This window comes from Pseudocercospora fijiensis, assembly GCF_000340215.1.
Source record: "Pseudocercospora fijiensis CIRAD86 unplaced genomic scaffold MYCFIscaffold_1, whole genome shotgun sequence".
Classification (NCBI taxonomy): Eukaryota; Fungi; Ascomycota; class Dothideomycetes; order Mycosphaerellales; family Mycosphaerellaceae; genus Pseudocercospora; species Pseudocercospora fijiensis.
Window position 1 is genome coordinate 1,481,740 of NW_006921532.1, and position 12,933 is coordinate 1,494,672.

A 12,933-nucleotide genomic window follows, 5' to 3' on the forward strand; every position below is an offset into this window, starting at 1 on the left:
ACGGGCGCATCCGGATCGATTCGCCACAGCAAGGGCCCGGCGCCGGCGGCTATTGGAAATCCAAATCCACTGCAGGCAAGCTCGAATGCTCGATGTGCTGTCAGAAGCCACATACACATTCACGTGCGCGCTCCTATTATACCTGCTTCCGCTGCGAACCCGCGGTAAACGGTAAACGTGATACGTGATCATTCCACATCGTCATCGCGAAGTCTACCGCAAGAGACATCGACCTTGTACTACTGATAACGCTTATTCTACCGAGGATAGGCCCACATGCGGCGAGACTCCATCCCAGAAAGACCTCCCACGCTGTAGCATTCGCTCCGATTAGAGCAACGATGTTTGTGCCTCCTGCTTCCAATTATTGCGCAATGCTATGAGTGTTTCATCCATAGCACTCGGGCTACAAGCCGAAGACTTCCTCCCAGAACCACACGTCTCTACCTTGCTTGACCCATCGACCAACCTCTTTTCGCACATTCCTGCTCAAACCTCTCGGTCCACACACGACGACACCTACCCGCTCTGTCCTGCCCTGCGTGAACACATCTTGCACCGCCTGCGCTACATCAGGTCTGCCAACCCGTAAGGAGAGACCATTGGTCGCATTATCACCACCAGCATTGACGCCACCCTTTTTTTCATCGCCTCCTTCAGCGAGCAGATTCTTCCGCTCCTCAAGCTCGATGCCTTCCTCTCCAGGCGCACCATCATCCTCATCACCTCCAATAGCGAATCCATCGGATGTCGTCGTTGCATGTCCTTCGCTGTCTTGGGTGAGGAAAACCGTCAATCTTTCCGTGAAGCCTTCTTTTTCCGAATCTGCCGGCACAGCCCATGAAACATCCGCCATTGAGCGCGCAACCCACAAAAAGCTGACTTTCTGTCTCCTATAACTGCCTTTGCTTGGCGAGAGATCGCTCAACAGTTGTCTGTACAACGGCACAATGAAAGTCGCTCCAACACCTCCAGCCACGAACAGTACGCGGTCGCAGCTCAGCAGCGCAGCACCATGAGTTGCCACGCCATAAGGTCCTTCGACAGACACCTTTGAGCCAGGTGAGTTCCGCACAAGCTTCGCAGTGTTGCCGTCCAGAATCCGAGCCAGGAATCTCAGCTTGCCATCGATTGGCGGGAGTGACGCAACAGTAAATGGATTCGATCGGAAAGTTCGCAGCGCCGGGTTGCCGCGAAGCGAGACATAAGCATGCTGTCCAGGCTGCCATCGTCCAGCTCCTTTGGCAAGAGGAATGCTAATCTCCACCAGGTTTTCCGAGACTTGCTTGATCGATGCATCGTGCGACCTGGTCGAGATAAAGCGCAGTCCAACGTTTACCACATACACCAAGACCGTCTCGTAAATATAAGGTCGGATGTGCTCAACGTGGAAGTACAACGCCGGCAGTAAGATCGTGGCCAAGCTCACATGCGTGATGTAGAAGACCCTATAGCTCCAATCTCGGACTGGCTTGAGTGCAGTCGTGCCTATAGCTGTGAATCCCAAGGTCGCGAAGATGCCGCACATGATGTAGAACTCTTGGATCTTCGCAGCCAAAAGGCTCTTGATGATAAAGAATGCCACATAAAGCGTAGCATGACACCAGAACAGAATCGTGATAATCTTCCCAAGAATCTGATGAATTGAGATCAAGCTCTCATGCGAAGCCCCCGTGAGGAGTTGTATTGGCGAATATGGCGATTTCAGAGATAGTAGGTAATGGAACGGTAGTTGAGATCCACCCACGATTCCAAACCTCTTGGTGAGATGCATATAATCTGTCCCATTCACGTAAGCACTTCACATCAACAACATACTAAATGAAGCAAAGAAAACAAAAACCTACCATCCCCCGTCTCCAAAAAGCACAACACAACCAACCACCCCAACCAAGCAACACCACCCACCACCTCCCCCCTCGTCCCAACACAAAACCTCAAAATTTTCACCTCCTCCCCAAACCACCAAACCACCTTCCTCCACCCCCCACTACCCTTCAACCCCCGCCCCAATCTCGCGGCCTTAACATACGGCGAACTAGGCGGTCCCTCACCACGACTCTCACTCGTCGCGTTCGCGAATCTCCTCGAGATTTTCGACGTCCAGATATAAGCCAAAAGCACCAGAATCGGAACGACGACGGAAACTTGTGCGAAAAATCCATAGTAGTCGAGGAGTGTGCGTCTGTGATGCCGTTCTTCCGCCGTGAGGTCGACGAATTTATACCAACCTCCACTACCAACACCAGCACCACCGGCAGTGGCGGGTGAGTAGGATAGGACTGGAGTTGGAGTTTCGTCGTGGTCTTCGTGGCGGAGGTGGAGATGAGACATGTTTGGGTTTGATATTTTCTTTCGGAGGGGTTTTTTTGGGACTTTGTGGCCGTTTAATGCCAGGTGTCAAGTGAAAAATTCATCGCTTGAGCCTTGACGTGCAGGTGGCCTTATGGAGGAGAGAGTTTGACAAGGTGGTAGGGTAGGTATAGAGGGTGGACGTGGACGAGGATCTGCCGAAGCTGAAGGCTGAAGCTGATTGGTTTATTTTTAGGTAGAATATACAAAGGGGTTCAAGACGTCTTTCCTTGGACGTCTTGGTGCTTCAATAACATATCATACATACAATGGAACTTTTTTTTTTCGCTCACTTTGCATGATACGTTGTAGCTGATAGATGCTCCTCGGAACTTCCTTGACCCTTCTTGCTCAGGCCGAACGTGAAGAGGCTTGGAGTCCGTCTCGAGGATTCTTTCTTTTGGAGCTTCCTCGCAGATGTCGCTGGAGTTCTCTGAGAATGAAATGCACCACGGGTGAGACTCAGGCCTTCCATAGCATCAAATGTGGCTGCTGGCTTTTGAATTTGGCTCTTCTTGACTGGCGATCCCTGGTGCAGCTGTGAGAGTCTGCGAAGCGCAATCGAGTCCTTTGCAGTAAAATCTTTCGGTGGAGGTGCTGGCTTTTCCTTCGGTGGTGGCGAAAGCATGCTGTGGGATAGTGGGCTACTCAAATTCATAGAGCGCCTGGAAGGACTGGCTGTCAAGATGTCGATATTGCTTCCCTTATCCGTAGCCTTTTCAGGAGTTTCGAGGCCTCCATTCCGAATCGCTTTCAACTGGCCGCCAGTTCGGAAATTGTAAGAGAAGGTCGCATATGGCGTATCTACCGGGTCAATGAGCGCGTAGGTATAGAAGCGCTTCGGGTCGCATCTCTTGACTGGACCTGAAGGTCGAAAGTAGACGCTCTTGCTGTCGGTGGTGGTGCACAGTTCATAGCTGGAATCCGTCAGCAACTCATCAATCGCTTTTCAAACGCATGGCTTAACAGTTCTGACATAGCTAAAGGCTCGACAGGAACAGGCATAAACTCACCTAGATTCCACTCTCCTCCTCCCCTTTGCTCGATAGACACGAATTTCGAACGAGTCCGCAAGCATGCCTTTCCTATCAACATCTTTGCCAGCAGGAAAGAAGAACCCTCTCTTTTCCACAGTGACGCCCCCGAAACCTGCGACCTCACTTTCATAAAGGCCGAAAGTCACTCTTCCACTGAAGTCATTCTCCGCGCCACATCCCCAGCTCAGCACGACCTTGCCATTGATCACCAGTTTGAAGTAGTAGAATCTGGTCGTGTCTTTGTCTTTGGGAGGCGACGTGACATCTGGTCGAGGGCAACTGTACAGGATCCAGAATTGAGATCCGGCATACATTGGAACGTAAACTTCCGCGACATGATTCGAGTCGGCGACGGCTTTGGCGGTCTGTTCGCTGCTCTGGTGAGATGCAGCGCTAGTTGGTGGCGAGTATTCGGGCAACACGAGAGCATCGTATTGGGATTGAAGCGATACGCGGATGCCTTGATAAGATGGCATGTTGAATATGGTGTCGCGGTGAGGTTGTTGCTGGATGCGAGGTGTCACAGAGAAGGAAGTCGCGACCAGGTCACTTTCACTGAATTCACTGTTGGTCAAATCACGCAAGAGCTCAACGCTCCGACAGCTTAGTCGCTCTGATCAAGCTCACGGTGCAAAGATCAATTTTATCTAATACAGATGACTCTTTCATTACACTCAGCACCTTTCTGCAGACCATCTACTTTGACGAGAACAGCGCAAATCCCAAGATACCTACCTAGTGCGAGCATAGTGCCGACGGTCGGAGAGATTATCAAGGAGTAAGATGGCATCACTACCAATTTCAACTGATCATATATACATATCGTAGCTAGCTGGTCGCTGTTCTGCTGGTGTCCGAATTGAGCTAGAGTGAGATCCGATCTTCCAGATTACCAGATTATAGACCCAGTGCACGGAAAGATATCAAGATCATCCTCCATCTAAACAGACTAACCCTTTTTTTGAGGTTCAAGGAGTCCCAGATTATGGTGCTGTGAATTGATTTCGTCTCGTCGTCAAAATTATGCTGAATTTCGTAAATGATGCCTGCAGGCCAAAGGAATTTATGCCGAACTTGTTTATCTGCGTCTTCGGTCTGAGTCTGTAAGAAGTCGCGCCAAGACATGAAAGCGAGTTCAGGCTGTGTCAACGGCCATCGGCTCGGGCTGCTTCGTTGTGTCAGCGTGGCCGTTTGTCGCTGGCGCAGCTTCGTCGACATCCATGCTTGAGCCCCCCACAGCAGGTTCCGTAGAAACACCCAACCCGTGGACCTCTACTGTGCCTTCACCATTGAAGGTTCCCGCTTTGGCACGAAGGGCTGCGCGTTCTCGCAATTCTTTCTCTTCTTTATCAAGACCGCGCATCTTGTCTCCGTTGTCGGCCATCTCGAATCGCAAATCATCAACAGCCAACTTCGCCCAGTCAAGGTGACGTGCGCACTTCTTCTTATCGCAAATTGTAGGCATCTCTTCATCCTCGTCGATTCCGTCGTCCTTAACGCCGTTCTTCTCGGTCGCAAGAGTCTGCAGCTCGAAAGCTTGCTGTCCAATCTTACTGTTACGAAACTGTTCGAAGCGTTCCTCCGTCCACTCAAGACGCGGATCGTACCCGCAGTAGTCCTTTGGTTTCAACTCCTTCTCAGCTGCTATCCTAGTGGCAGCTTGCTTCACCATGGTGACAAAGGTCAGGCGATCTTTCAAGAGTGCATGTCGACTTCTGGCGACGTCTTTGCGAGCTGAAATGCGATGAAGTGATTCTGCCTCAGCCTCAGTGAACTCGTCCGCTCTCTTCCCGTCAGGTGTAGTTGGAGGGCTCAATACGCCATTGCCCAGCTTCTTGAATTCTTCGGCATTCCTAGCAGCATCAATTAGAGCCTTCACTTCTCCAGCTGCAAGTGCTCCGCCTCTGGCACCAATATCGTCCTCCTGCTGCAGCTGAGGCAAGGTATCCAAGCCACCCTTTCTACGCGCAGCTCGGTCCTTGACTTTCTCCTCGGTTCCTCTTGTCCGCGCAACCATCTCTCGAAAGTACAAAACACCGCACTCTTCAGAACAGTACTTGCTTCCAGAAGTGCCGGCTTTGGTCTTACACGTCCGCGCAGGCTGCCGGCAGCCACTGCGCCTGCAAATCCTCTTCCAAGTAGTCCTGCCAATGCCAGCCGTGGTACAGCTCGGACACATGTACTTGTCGATCAGATTCTTGTCCCTCTCCTCGATGCCGACGCACTTGCCATGGAACCAGTCGTCGCAAGTGCCGTCGCATCCTATCATGAAGGTGCCATTATCTGGTTTGCGACAAGTGCAGTACAGATCCGTATCGGAGCCAGCGGCCTCGTCCTCGTCAATTTCTTCCTCTTCTTCGTCAACCATTTCTGCAGAATTCGATCGTGCCGAGGGAGCAGGTGAAGAGTTTAGTGGTGTGCCTTTTGTGCTGTTGCCCTTCTTGAAAGCCGGCTTCGCGGTAAGCGACGAAGGAGTTTCAGATCGCTTGGTTTCTACCTTCCGCTTTTTGCCTGGAGGAGCCTTGTCCTTCCTTACCGCAGATGCTGTGCCCTTCTTCGTCTTGGCAGGTGCAGGGCGCTTCTTGCTAGGCGCCGGCTCCTCCTTCGTAGGTATCTCGGTCGTCGGCACCGGAACTGAAGATTCTCGGAGCGGCGACTGGTTCCTCGTATTCTCACTCTTCAAGGAAGCCACTGCCCGCGAAGTCTGCATGTCAATTTCTGATGGGCGGCGAGCGTCGGTCGGTGAGGAAGGCTGTGGAGATGGTACACCTTCTTGCTTGATCGGTGCAGGGGATGATTCGGTATCATCTTGAATTGTAGAAATGTTCGAGACTGTTGGCTTCAGATGAGGAAGTGATGCAGGCTCAGCAGCAAGTGAAGATTCCTGACGAGCGACATTGCTACTGGGCCCAGGCTGCTCGCTCTGTGCCAGTGAGGCCAAATGTAAGGAATTAGCATGTGATGGCTCGTGATTCGAGGTATGCGGCAAAGGTCGATTCTGGTCTGATGGGGGCGCTGCGAAGCCTTGCAGAGGCGGTAGTTGAATATTAGACTGCTGAGGTGACGCTGCCGAAGGCCTTCTTTGTTCTGGCGAGCGTGAGGCGACATGATATTGATCGAGAGCCGGAGAGCTCATCTTCCTGGTTGCGCTCACATCTGGCGGAGGCAGCTGCATGAGATCGCCATAGCCGCTGGCGCGCCGCTCCCACGACTGCTGACGCTCCAGCTGATTGCCGTCGGCAGCGCTGTATCCATTCCACTGTGCCGGCGGAGCAGCAGGACTGGCCGAGAGTTTGGCGAGTGCTTGAGCAGCTTCTTGCGCAGTGGCCAGCGGGTATGTGAATTGCTGTGGATTGGATCGCGTTGAACCTGGTGATCGGTCGGCGTGGTCTTCAGGCGAAGGAAGGTTCTGTATCGGTGGTAGCGAGTCTGTTCGCGGTGGTGACGATGGGCGAGTGTCCGAGTCCGGCGAGGGATTGAGTAGGGAGGCTAAGCTGGCCATGATTGCTATCGGCTCATTGCCATGTGTCGTTGGCGTCGCGAGGAGTCAACGATGCTCGCGGAAGCGATTAGAGGTGATGCGACAGTGTGAGCGTGAGCTGGGACAATAAAGTGAGGAGACTCGAGACACAGCCAGAGGAAGGCACGCTTCGCGGCTTCGCCAAACAAAACGGCAGGGAAGTAGGCGTCCGTGCGCACAATTTGAGCCCCACCACTGACGGTCGCTTCCATCATCACCAAACCACACAGCCGCGTAGCAGTGCTGGGTGGACGGAGTTATACGCTACGTGTACAGGTGCTCAATGCAGCGCATCCAAATTCCGTGGTCGACCAACTACCAGGCGTAGAGTGCAGAGTTGAAGGGGTGGGCGCCAATATGGAATAGGCGACGGTGAGGGGGTGCATGAGCGAGCAGGCAAAAGCTGCGCAAGAGACGGTGATAAGCGATACCACACCACCATCTTCGTCACCATGGACGCGGTCACGTTGCTGAGAGCAATCTATTTGGCAGCTGCGGCAGCGGTGAGCGCTCCATGCTACCATGCACTGTATCATCGAGCGCATGCACATGGCTGATGCGAGGTAGGTATTTGTTGTCTTTGCTCTGCCTCCACTACGCTCACGATTCCTGGACTACGGTGCGCGTAGCTCAGGCCAGGAGAAGGGCAAAGAAGACGCGAACCAGCACGACGTCCTCTCTACAGTCCTCGACTACGCTGCCACTATCACTGTACCGCACAGCTGGTTCGCATCCTTCTACGCTGTCTCTGTAGCTTGCTCGCTGTATTGGCTGTCCGAGCTGCCCTTTGGCCGACCAGCCTTTCGAACGATAGCCAGTTGGGCGTCGCTACAACAACCGTCAATGACAACCAGTCAGGTGCAAGTGATATGGCTCATGATGTTCCTCCAGGGCAGCAGGCGACTATACGAGTCGATAGCATTGGCCAAGCCTTCACAATCGAGCATGTGGGTCGGCCATTGGGCATTAGGCATTCTCTTCTACATCTGCACCAGTATTGCAGTATGGATTGAAGGCATCCGTGAGTCCTCATTGCTTCTCTTTGCTGCGCATAGCTCTCATCTCTTCGCAGCCGCCATTCAAAATCCTGACTTCAGTTTGAAGAACCTTGTGTTCGCCGGCCCAAGTCTTCGCACTTTCCTTGGAACGATGGTCTTCATTCTCGCATCTGGTCTTCAGCACGACTGCCATAGCTACCTGGCAGCTCTGAAGGCATCCAAGAAAGGCGAGCAAGCCGCGTCTGGGTCACAATACCGTTTACCAGATCATCCAGCATGGAACCTGTCTCTCACGCCCCATTACTTCGCTGAATGCTTGATATACCTGTCGCTGGCTATCATAGCAGCGCCTCGAGGCTCTTTACTAAATTGGACCTTTGTCAGCGCATTGACATTTGTGGCCATCAATCTGGGCGTTACCGCGCATGGAACCAAAAGCTGGTATAGGCAAAAGTTCGGGGACCAGGCAGTTTATCGTAGGGCCAGGATGATTCCCTTCATTTACTGATTTCAAAGCCGGATATTACGTAGCTCAGCTGAGCTGTAGTTGAAGCGCTTGCAACGACGATCATACTCCACACGATGACCATACAGACCTTCGTACATCCGCCACATTTGGGATTGGCCTCGATGACTAGTGCCCACACACTGGATTCTGCAGGTCAGAACTGTGAGACTGATGAAGACCCAACGCATAGGATCGGCCTTGGACTTTGGTCTGTCCAAAAATGGCAGCTCCGCCTGCAATATAGCGGACGAGTCTCGGGGCTGTCATGCTGTTTCACGCCGCGTCCTGGTACAATAGATTACATCATGGATGGAGCTTAGAAGAATATAAATACTCGTCCTTCAACACCAGGCTGTCAAGTACAACTACCACGATCAGCTCGAAAACAATGTCCTCAAAACCAACAATCCTCATAACAGCCGCTGGTGGCCACATTGGATCAGAATTGATCCCTCTTCTCCTTAACGAACACGTCAACCTCGTCCTCCCAACATCAAACGCCAGCCGTCTACAAACAAAATACTTCCCCTCCAGCAACACAACACCTTCCAATGTCTCAATCGAAGAAGGCCCAATCACCGATCCCCACTGGGTAGAATCCATCCTCAAAACCCACAAAGTCACCTCCGTCTTCCTCAACCTCATCGGCACAGACGAGCTCCTCACAACCCTCAACTTCTTCGACTCCATGCAGCGAGCCGGCACCGTAAAGAATCTCGTCTATGTGTCAGCTTGCGGCGATTTCGCAGATACGTTCGAAGGCTTCAAGAAAACCCTCACAAGCAATTCTGCTGCTCATGTTCTTGTCAAACCTCTGATCGAGTATAAATTACTTCTGTCGGAGTATTCTTGGACGACGACGAGATTGGGTCCCACGATGTTTTTTGATAACGATATTCGTAGGAAGGAACGAATTCGAGAAGGATTTTTTGATGAACCGATTTCGGATTTCCTGGGAAAGGGGCAGAGTAAAGTTTCTTGTGAAGATATAGCCATTATCGCTAGAAACTCCCTTCTCGATCCGAAACGTTGGGCAGGTAAGAAGATTATGATTGGAAGTCTTAAGCGATATTCCGGTGCAGAAGTTGCGGGGCTTTGGAGCGAGGCTGTTCTTAATGGAAAGGAGATGAAGAGAATTCTTGGAGGTAATGCTAGGTTGGAGAATTATGAGGCCAAGGCGGAATTTCCTTTACATGGGAGTTGGGCTTGGCCGAGGGATTTGAGGTTGATGTATGAGACTTGGGCGGAAGATGGATTTGGGATGACCGAGGAGGAGTATGCTGTTCAGGTTGAGGCTCTGGGGAGGGAGCCGAGGAGGTATGAGGATTGGGTTAGGGGGAAAGGGAGGGAGTTGGTATTGGAGAAGTAGGGGATAGAGTCGTCGCTCGTGCAACATATGTCTCTCTCTCTCTCTCTCTTTCCCATAATGTCCTCCGTAAGCAGTCTCGACAAGTTTCATAATCTTTCAGCATCTTTCATCACCTCTCAGCATCTTCCCTCACCTCCCATCCCATCCTACCTCAATCCCCTCAACAACCCACAAGATTAAACGTACAAGCCTCACAAATCGGACTAGTAATAACAGCAAAGCTATAACAAAACCTCTCATCAGCCCACTCTTCTCATTTTCAATATCGAGCGTAAGAAACAAGAAACTCACCAATCCGAATTCTGCAAAGAATCGCAAGACTTGACACAATTCCGGATCATTGTGGTACAACGGTCGACTTGACACTGTTCCTGACGTGTTTCGAGTTGCGAGAGGGATTCTGGGAGTTGGATTTCGATGTGGAATTTTTTGTGGTGAGGGGCCGGGATGGCTGTGGTGAGGGAGAAGAGGAGGGAGATGGTGAAGAGGATTTGATTCATGTTGGCGTTAAACAGATGCAGTGGTTTGGTTTATTGAGGTTGTCGTGTTGTTGTTGAGAGAAGTGTTTCTTTCTGATGCGAGTGCATGTCAGTACATATATGCTCCCAGCCTTGTCTGAGATGCTCACAGGGTAGACACGAACAGGTCAGATGGAGGGATCACTGCCAAAATCCAAGGAACAGTGCTGCACCAATATGGTTTGCTCGAACAAGGTGTCAAGTGTCAGTGTATGTCTTGCCAGCGAAGTCAAGTCGTATTTTGGGTGCACTGCACCGGCGTGATGATGCGTGATCGATGGTGGTTTGTGGAAGAAAGAAGAAATGTCCCTCTTACTACTTTAACACCATCAGCTACTCGTCTTCTTGTAAGTGCAAGCTATGCTTCAATACATGGGTCGCGATGCGGCCTAGATCTTTGTACATTATCGCTACAGCAACGAGCCGTTGATGGGCACATCATCTGTGCTGATGCACCAAGACGGCGAAGTACTGGAGGCCGTCTGGTGGAACCATTCCGCCTCAGAATGCAACGTTTCGTAGCACGATGTACGGCTACCCGATGTTTTGACAGCTGCAAGCGCAGTTGTCCGATGCACGAGGCCTGTGGACCAGATCACAAAAAGTTAGGTGCTTTGTGATCATGCAAGGTGCCCAGTGTTGCTGTCGAAGAGGCCGTGTAACGTGGTACTGTGAAGCGAGTCATTCGTCGACACATATCATTTTTGGGGTATTCTACAGTTCTCTTCAAAATTCGAAGCTGGACAGTGGTTTAACAGGGAGATTGCAAACGATGGCCTCCATCGCTAAAGGAAGATCTCTAGGTTGAGTTCGAGTGCCGTGGTTGCATATGGAATCTCGAAATTCTCCAGCACCTTCGGGTGGAGCATGCCGAAAATGCCGATACGTTGCACTTGCTTGCCAGCGTTCTTCAGACAGATGGCAGCAGCATGGCCAGCAAGATAGGTTGGGTCATCGTGTCCCTCGACCCAGTAACCCTTGACCTTCTCGCTCGTGCGATCCTTTCCTTCGGGAATCCAAGGATATCTGAGCGCCAGCATGATGCTGTCTAGCAAGCCTTGTACTTGCTCGAAGCCTGACGTGCTACCAGCCCACGCTGCCGCAAAATGACGCTCGTTCCTACTTCTCCGCTCAAGTGATGCATCCTTGTAGCAGACATCGGCGACTTCGAAGATCTTCAGCGGCACTTCGTGCTTCCTGTTCTCTCTGATTGTCTTGAGGAGACCTGGCACAAGCGACGTCCGGACTATTTGATATTCTGCAGTTTTTGGATTCGCCAGTCGCACAGCCTTGCCATCGTCCTTCTGGTTCAGCCAGGCATAGTTCTCGTCATGGCTGCACAAGATAAGAGGCATAACTTCTATCCACCTGCTCTTCGCCTCAAGTCTGACAATATCTGAGAGTGTATTGATGGGCAGTGCAGCGCCACCAGCAGGAATGCTCGTTGGGAACTCCTGTGGAAGCTTGTTGAAGCCATATGCGATGGCAGCATCTTCCATGATGTCGGCCTGATGAAGTACATCTGCGCGAGTAATTGGAATGTCGATGTCCAACTTGTCCGTGTCGGTCTTTGAAGGATGAACATCATAGGCCATCTTCGCGAGCAATTTAGACCATGATTCTGGTGACTCTGTCAGGCCGCAGACAGAGTTGATGAAAGACAGCGACGCCTGAAACGGCCGTGGCGACAGATCGGGGGTCACTCTCGACTCGCCATTGTGTTTCGAGACGACATTGACCGGCTCGATAGTGAATGGTTCGGTGCAGTACATGGAGAACATGGCGCAGATGATGTGGTTGACGATTTCCAGCTTGGTCTTGTCGGTGGCGGTGATATCAATGAAGACGTCCGTAGTGTTGAGCGTGATCTTCGAGTGGTTGGAGTTGATAATGGGCGGCATGGAGAGCACTTTCCGATTCTTGTCGTAGATGATGGGGTAGACGGGCGAATCTCGAATGATGTGCAGATAGCGAGACAAGTGCTTGTCACTCTCGAAGAACTCCATCATCTCCTTGCCGTCCATGACCTTCTCCTGGTTGAGGGGGGCGAACTTGATCTGCTCAGGCGGCAGCGCCTCGTAAGAGAATGGCGCCTCAATTGTGCTCAGGTCATGAGTACCGATGGAAACCAGTGTTCTCTGCCGGGCCAAATTCTGGTGCAGCTTGTCCTGCAGTGCGATGAAGGAGTCATACCGAGCTTGGTCGAACTTGATGCCGCGGAGGATAGCGCAGGAGAAGTAGGGCCGTATGCGAGCGGTGTCCTCTGTGATGTCGATGGTAAGAAGGTCGGCTGGTTTGGAGAGAGTGAATTTTGGCATGGACTGGCGGCCCAGGAACACGTTCAGATTCAATGCAATACCCTCGAAGCAGAGCATGTCATATCGGTTGGCGGGAATCTCGATCTTGAGCTCGGGTGGTCCTTTCCGCTCCGGGTCGTCGGTGGTATCTTCATCGAGCTCAATGCCAAAGTCGAAGCAGAGCTCGTCGAACTCCTTGTTGGTGTACTCGCGGCCCAGCGCCTTGTAGAGGGCAGCCTTGTCAACCGCAATGGTGGGCATGGCGGCGGCGTGTCAGGCGCACTGGTCTGCTTGGGGAGATCAAGTGTGCGTGCAGAACGTGAGGTGAGGGAGG

General features: G+C 51.9%; 7 protein-coding genes across 7 annotated transcripts; 3 read left to right on the forward strand and 4 right to left on the reverse strand.

Annotated features, from left to right (window-relative positions):
* Nucleotides 1–406: 406 nt before the first annotated feature.
* On the reverse strand, nucleotides 407–2,226 carry MYCFIDRAFT_108114 (uncharacterized protein; the record flags this gene model as incomplete). Its single annotated transcript, XM_007922656.2, has 2 exons — nucleotides 407–1,757; nucleotides 1,937–2,226. Coding segments are annotated over 2 exons (1,641 nt in total), but the record flags the coding sequence as incomplete, so codon positions are not given.
* A 415-nt stretch (nucleotides 2,227–2,641) lies between these two features.
* On the reverse strand, nucleotides 2,642–3,865 carry MYCFIDRAFT_75249 (uncharacterized protein; the record flags this gene model as incomplete). The annotated part of the gene is made up of 2 exons (XM_007922159.1): nucleotides 2,642–3,269; nucleotides 3,366–3,865. The coding sequence occupies 2 exons, from the start codon at nucleotides 3,863–3,865 to the stop codon at nucleotides 2,642–2,644; spliced, it is 1,128 nt and encodes a 375-aa protein (XP_007920350.1).
* Nucleotides 3,866–4,524: 659 nt separating this feature from the next.
* MYCFIDRAFT_29145 (uncharacterized protein) lies at nucleotides 4,525–5,568 on the reverse strand (the record flags this gene model as incomplete). Its single annotated transcript, XM_007921716.1, has 2 exons — nucleotides 4,525–5,313; nucleotides 5,374–5,568. 2 exons carry the CDS (start codon nucleotides 5,566–5,568, stop codon nucleotides 4,525–4,527), a joined length of 984 nt encoding a protein of 327 aa, XP_007919907.1.
* A 1,793-nt stretch (nucleotides 5,569–7,361) lies between these two features.
* On the forward strand, nucleotides 7,362–8,415 carry MYCFIDRAFT_28109 (uncharacterized protein; the record flags this gene model as incomplete). Its single annotated transcript, XM_007921659.1, has 3 exons — nucleotides 7,362–7,412; nucleotides 7,477–7,930; nucleotides 7,982–8,415. 3 exons carry the CDS (start codon nucleotides 7,362–7,364, stop codon nucleotides 8,413–8,415), a joined length of 939 nt encoding a protein of 312 aa, XP_007919850.1.
* A 388-nt stretch (nucleotides 8,416–8,803) lies between these two features.
* Nucleotides 8,804–9,784, forward strand: MYCFIDRAFT_75252 (uncharacterized protein; the record flags this gene model as incomplete). Its single annotated transcript, XM_007922160.1, has 1 exon — nucleotides 8,804–9,784. One exon carries the CDS (start codon nucleotides 8,804–8,806, stop codon nucleotides 9,782–9,784), a length of 981 nt encoding a protein of 326 aa, XP_007920351.1.
* Nucleotides 9,785–9,811: 27 nt separating this feature from the next.
* Nucleotides 9,812–11,057, forward strand: MYCFIDRAFT_169228 (uncharacterized protein; the record flags this gene model as incomplete). Its single annotated transcript, XM_007922657.1, has 12 exons — nucleotides 9,812–9,843; nucleotides 9,885–9,990; nucleotides 10,028–10,129; nucleotides 10,171–10,304; nucleotides 10,343–10,371; nucleotides 10,405–10,482; nucleotides 10,512–10,572; nucleotides 10,597–10,678; nucleotides 10,719–10,830; nucleotides 10,863–10,911; nucleotides 10,940–10,958; nucleotides 10,980–11,057. 12 exons carry the CDS (start codon nucleotides 9,812–9,814, stop codon nucleotides 11,055–11,057), a joined length of 882 nt encoding a protein of 293 aa, XP_007920848.1.
* Nucleotides 11,058–11,087: 30 nt separating this feature from the next.
* Nucleotides 11,088–12,860, reverse strand: MYCFIDRAFT_27583 (uncharacterized protein; the record flags this gene model as incomplete). Its single annotated transcript, XM_007921636.1, has 1 exon — nucleotides 11,088–12,860. One exon carries the CDS (start codon nucleotides 12,858–12,860, stop codon nucleotides 11,088–11,090), a length of 1,773 nt encoding a protein of 590 aa, XP_007919827.1.
* Nucleotides 12,861–12,933: the final 73 nt, after the last annotated feature.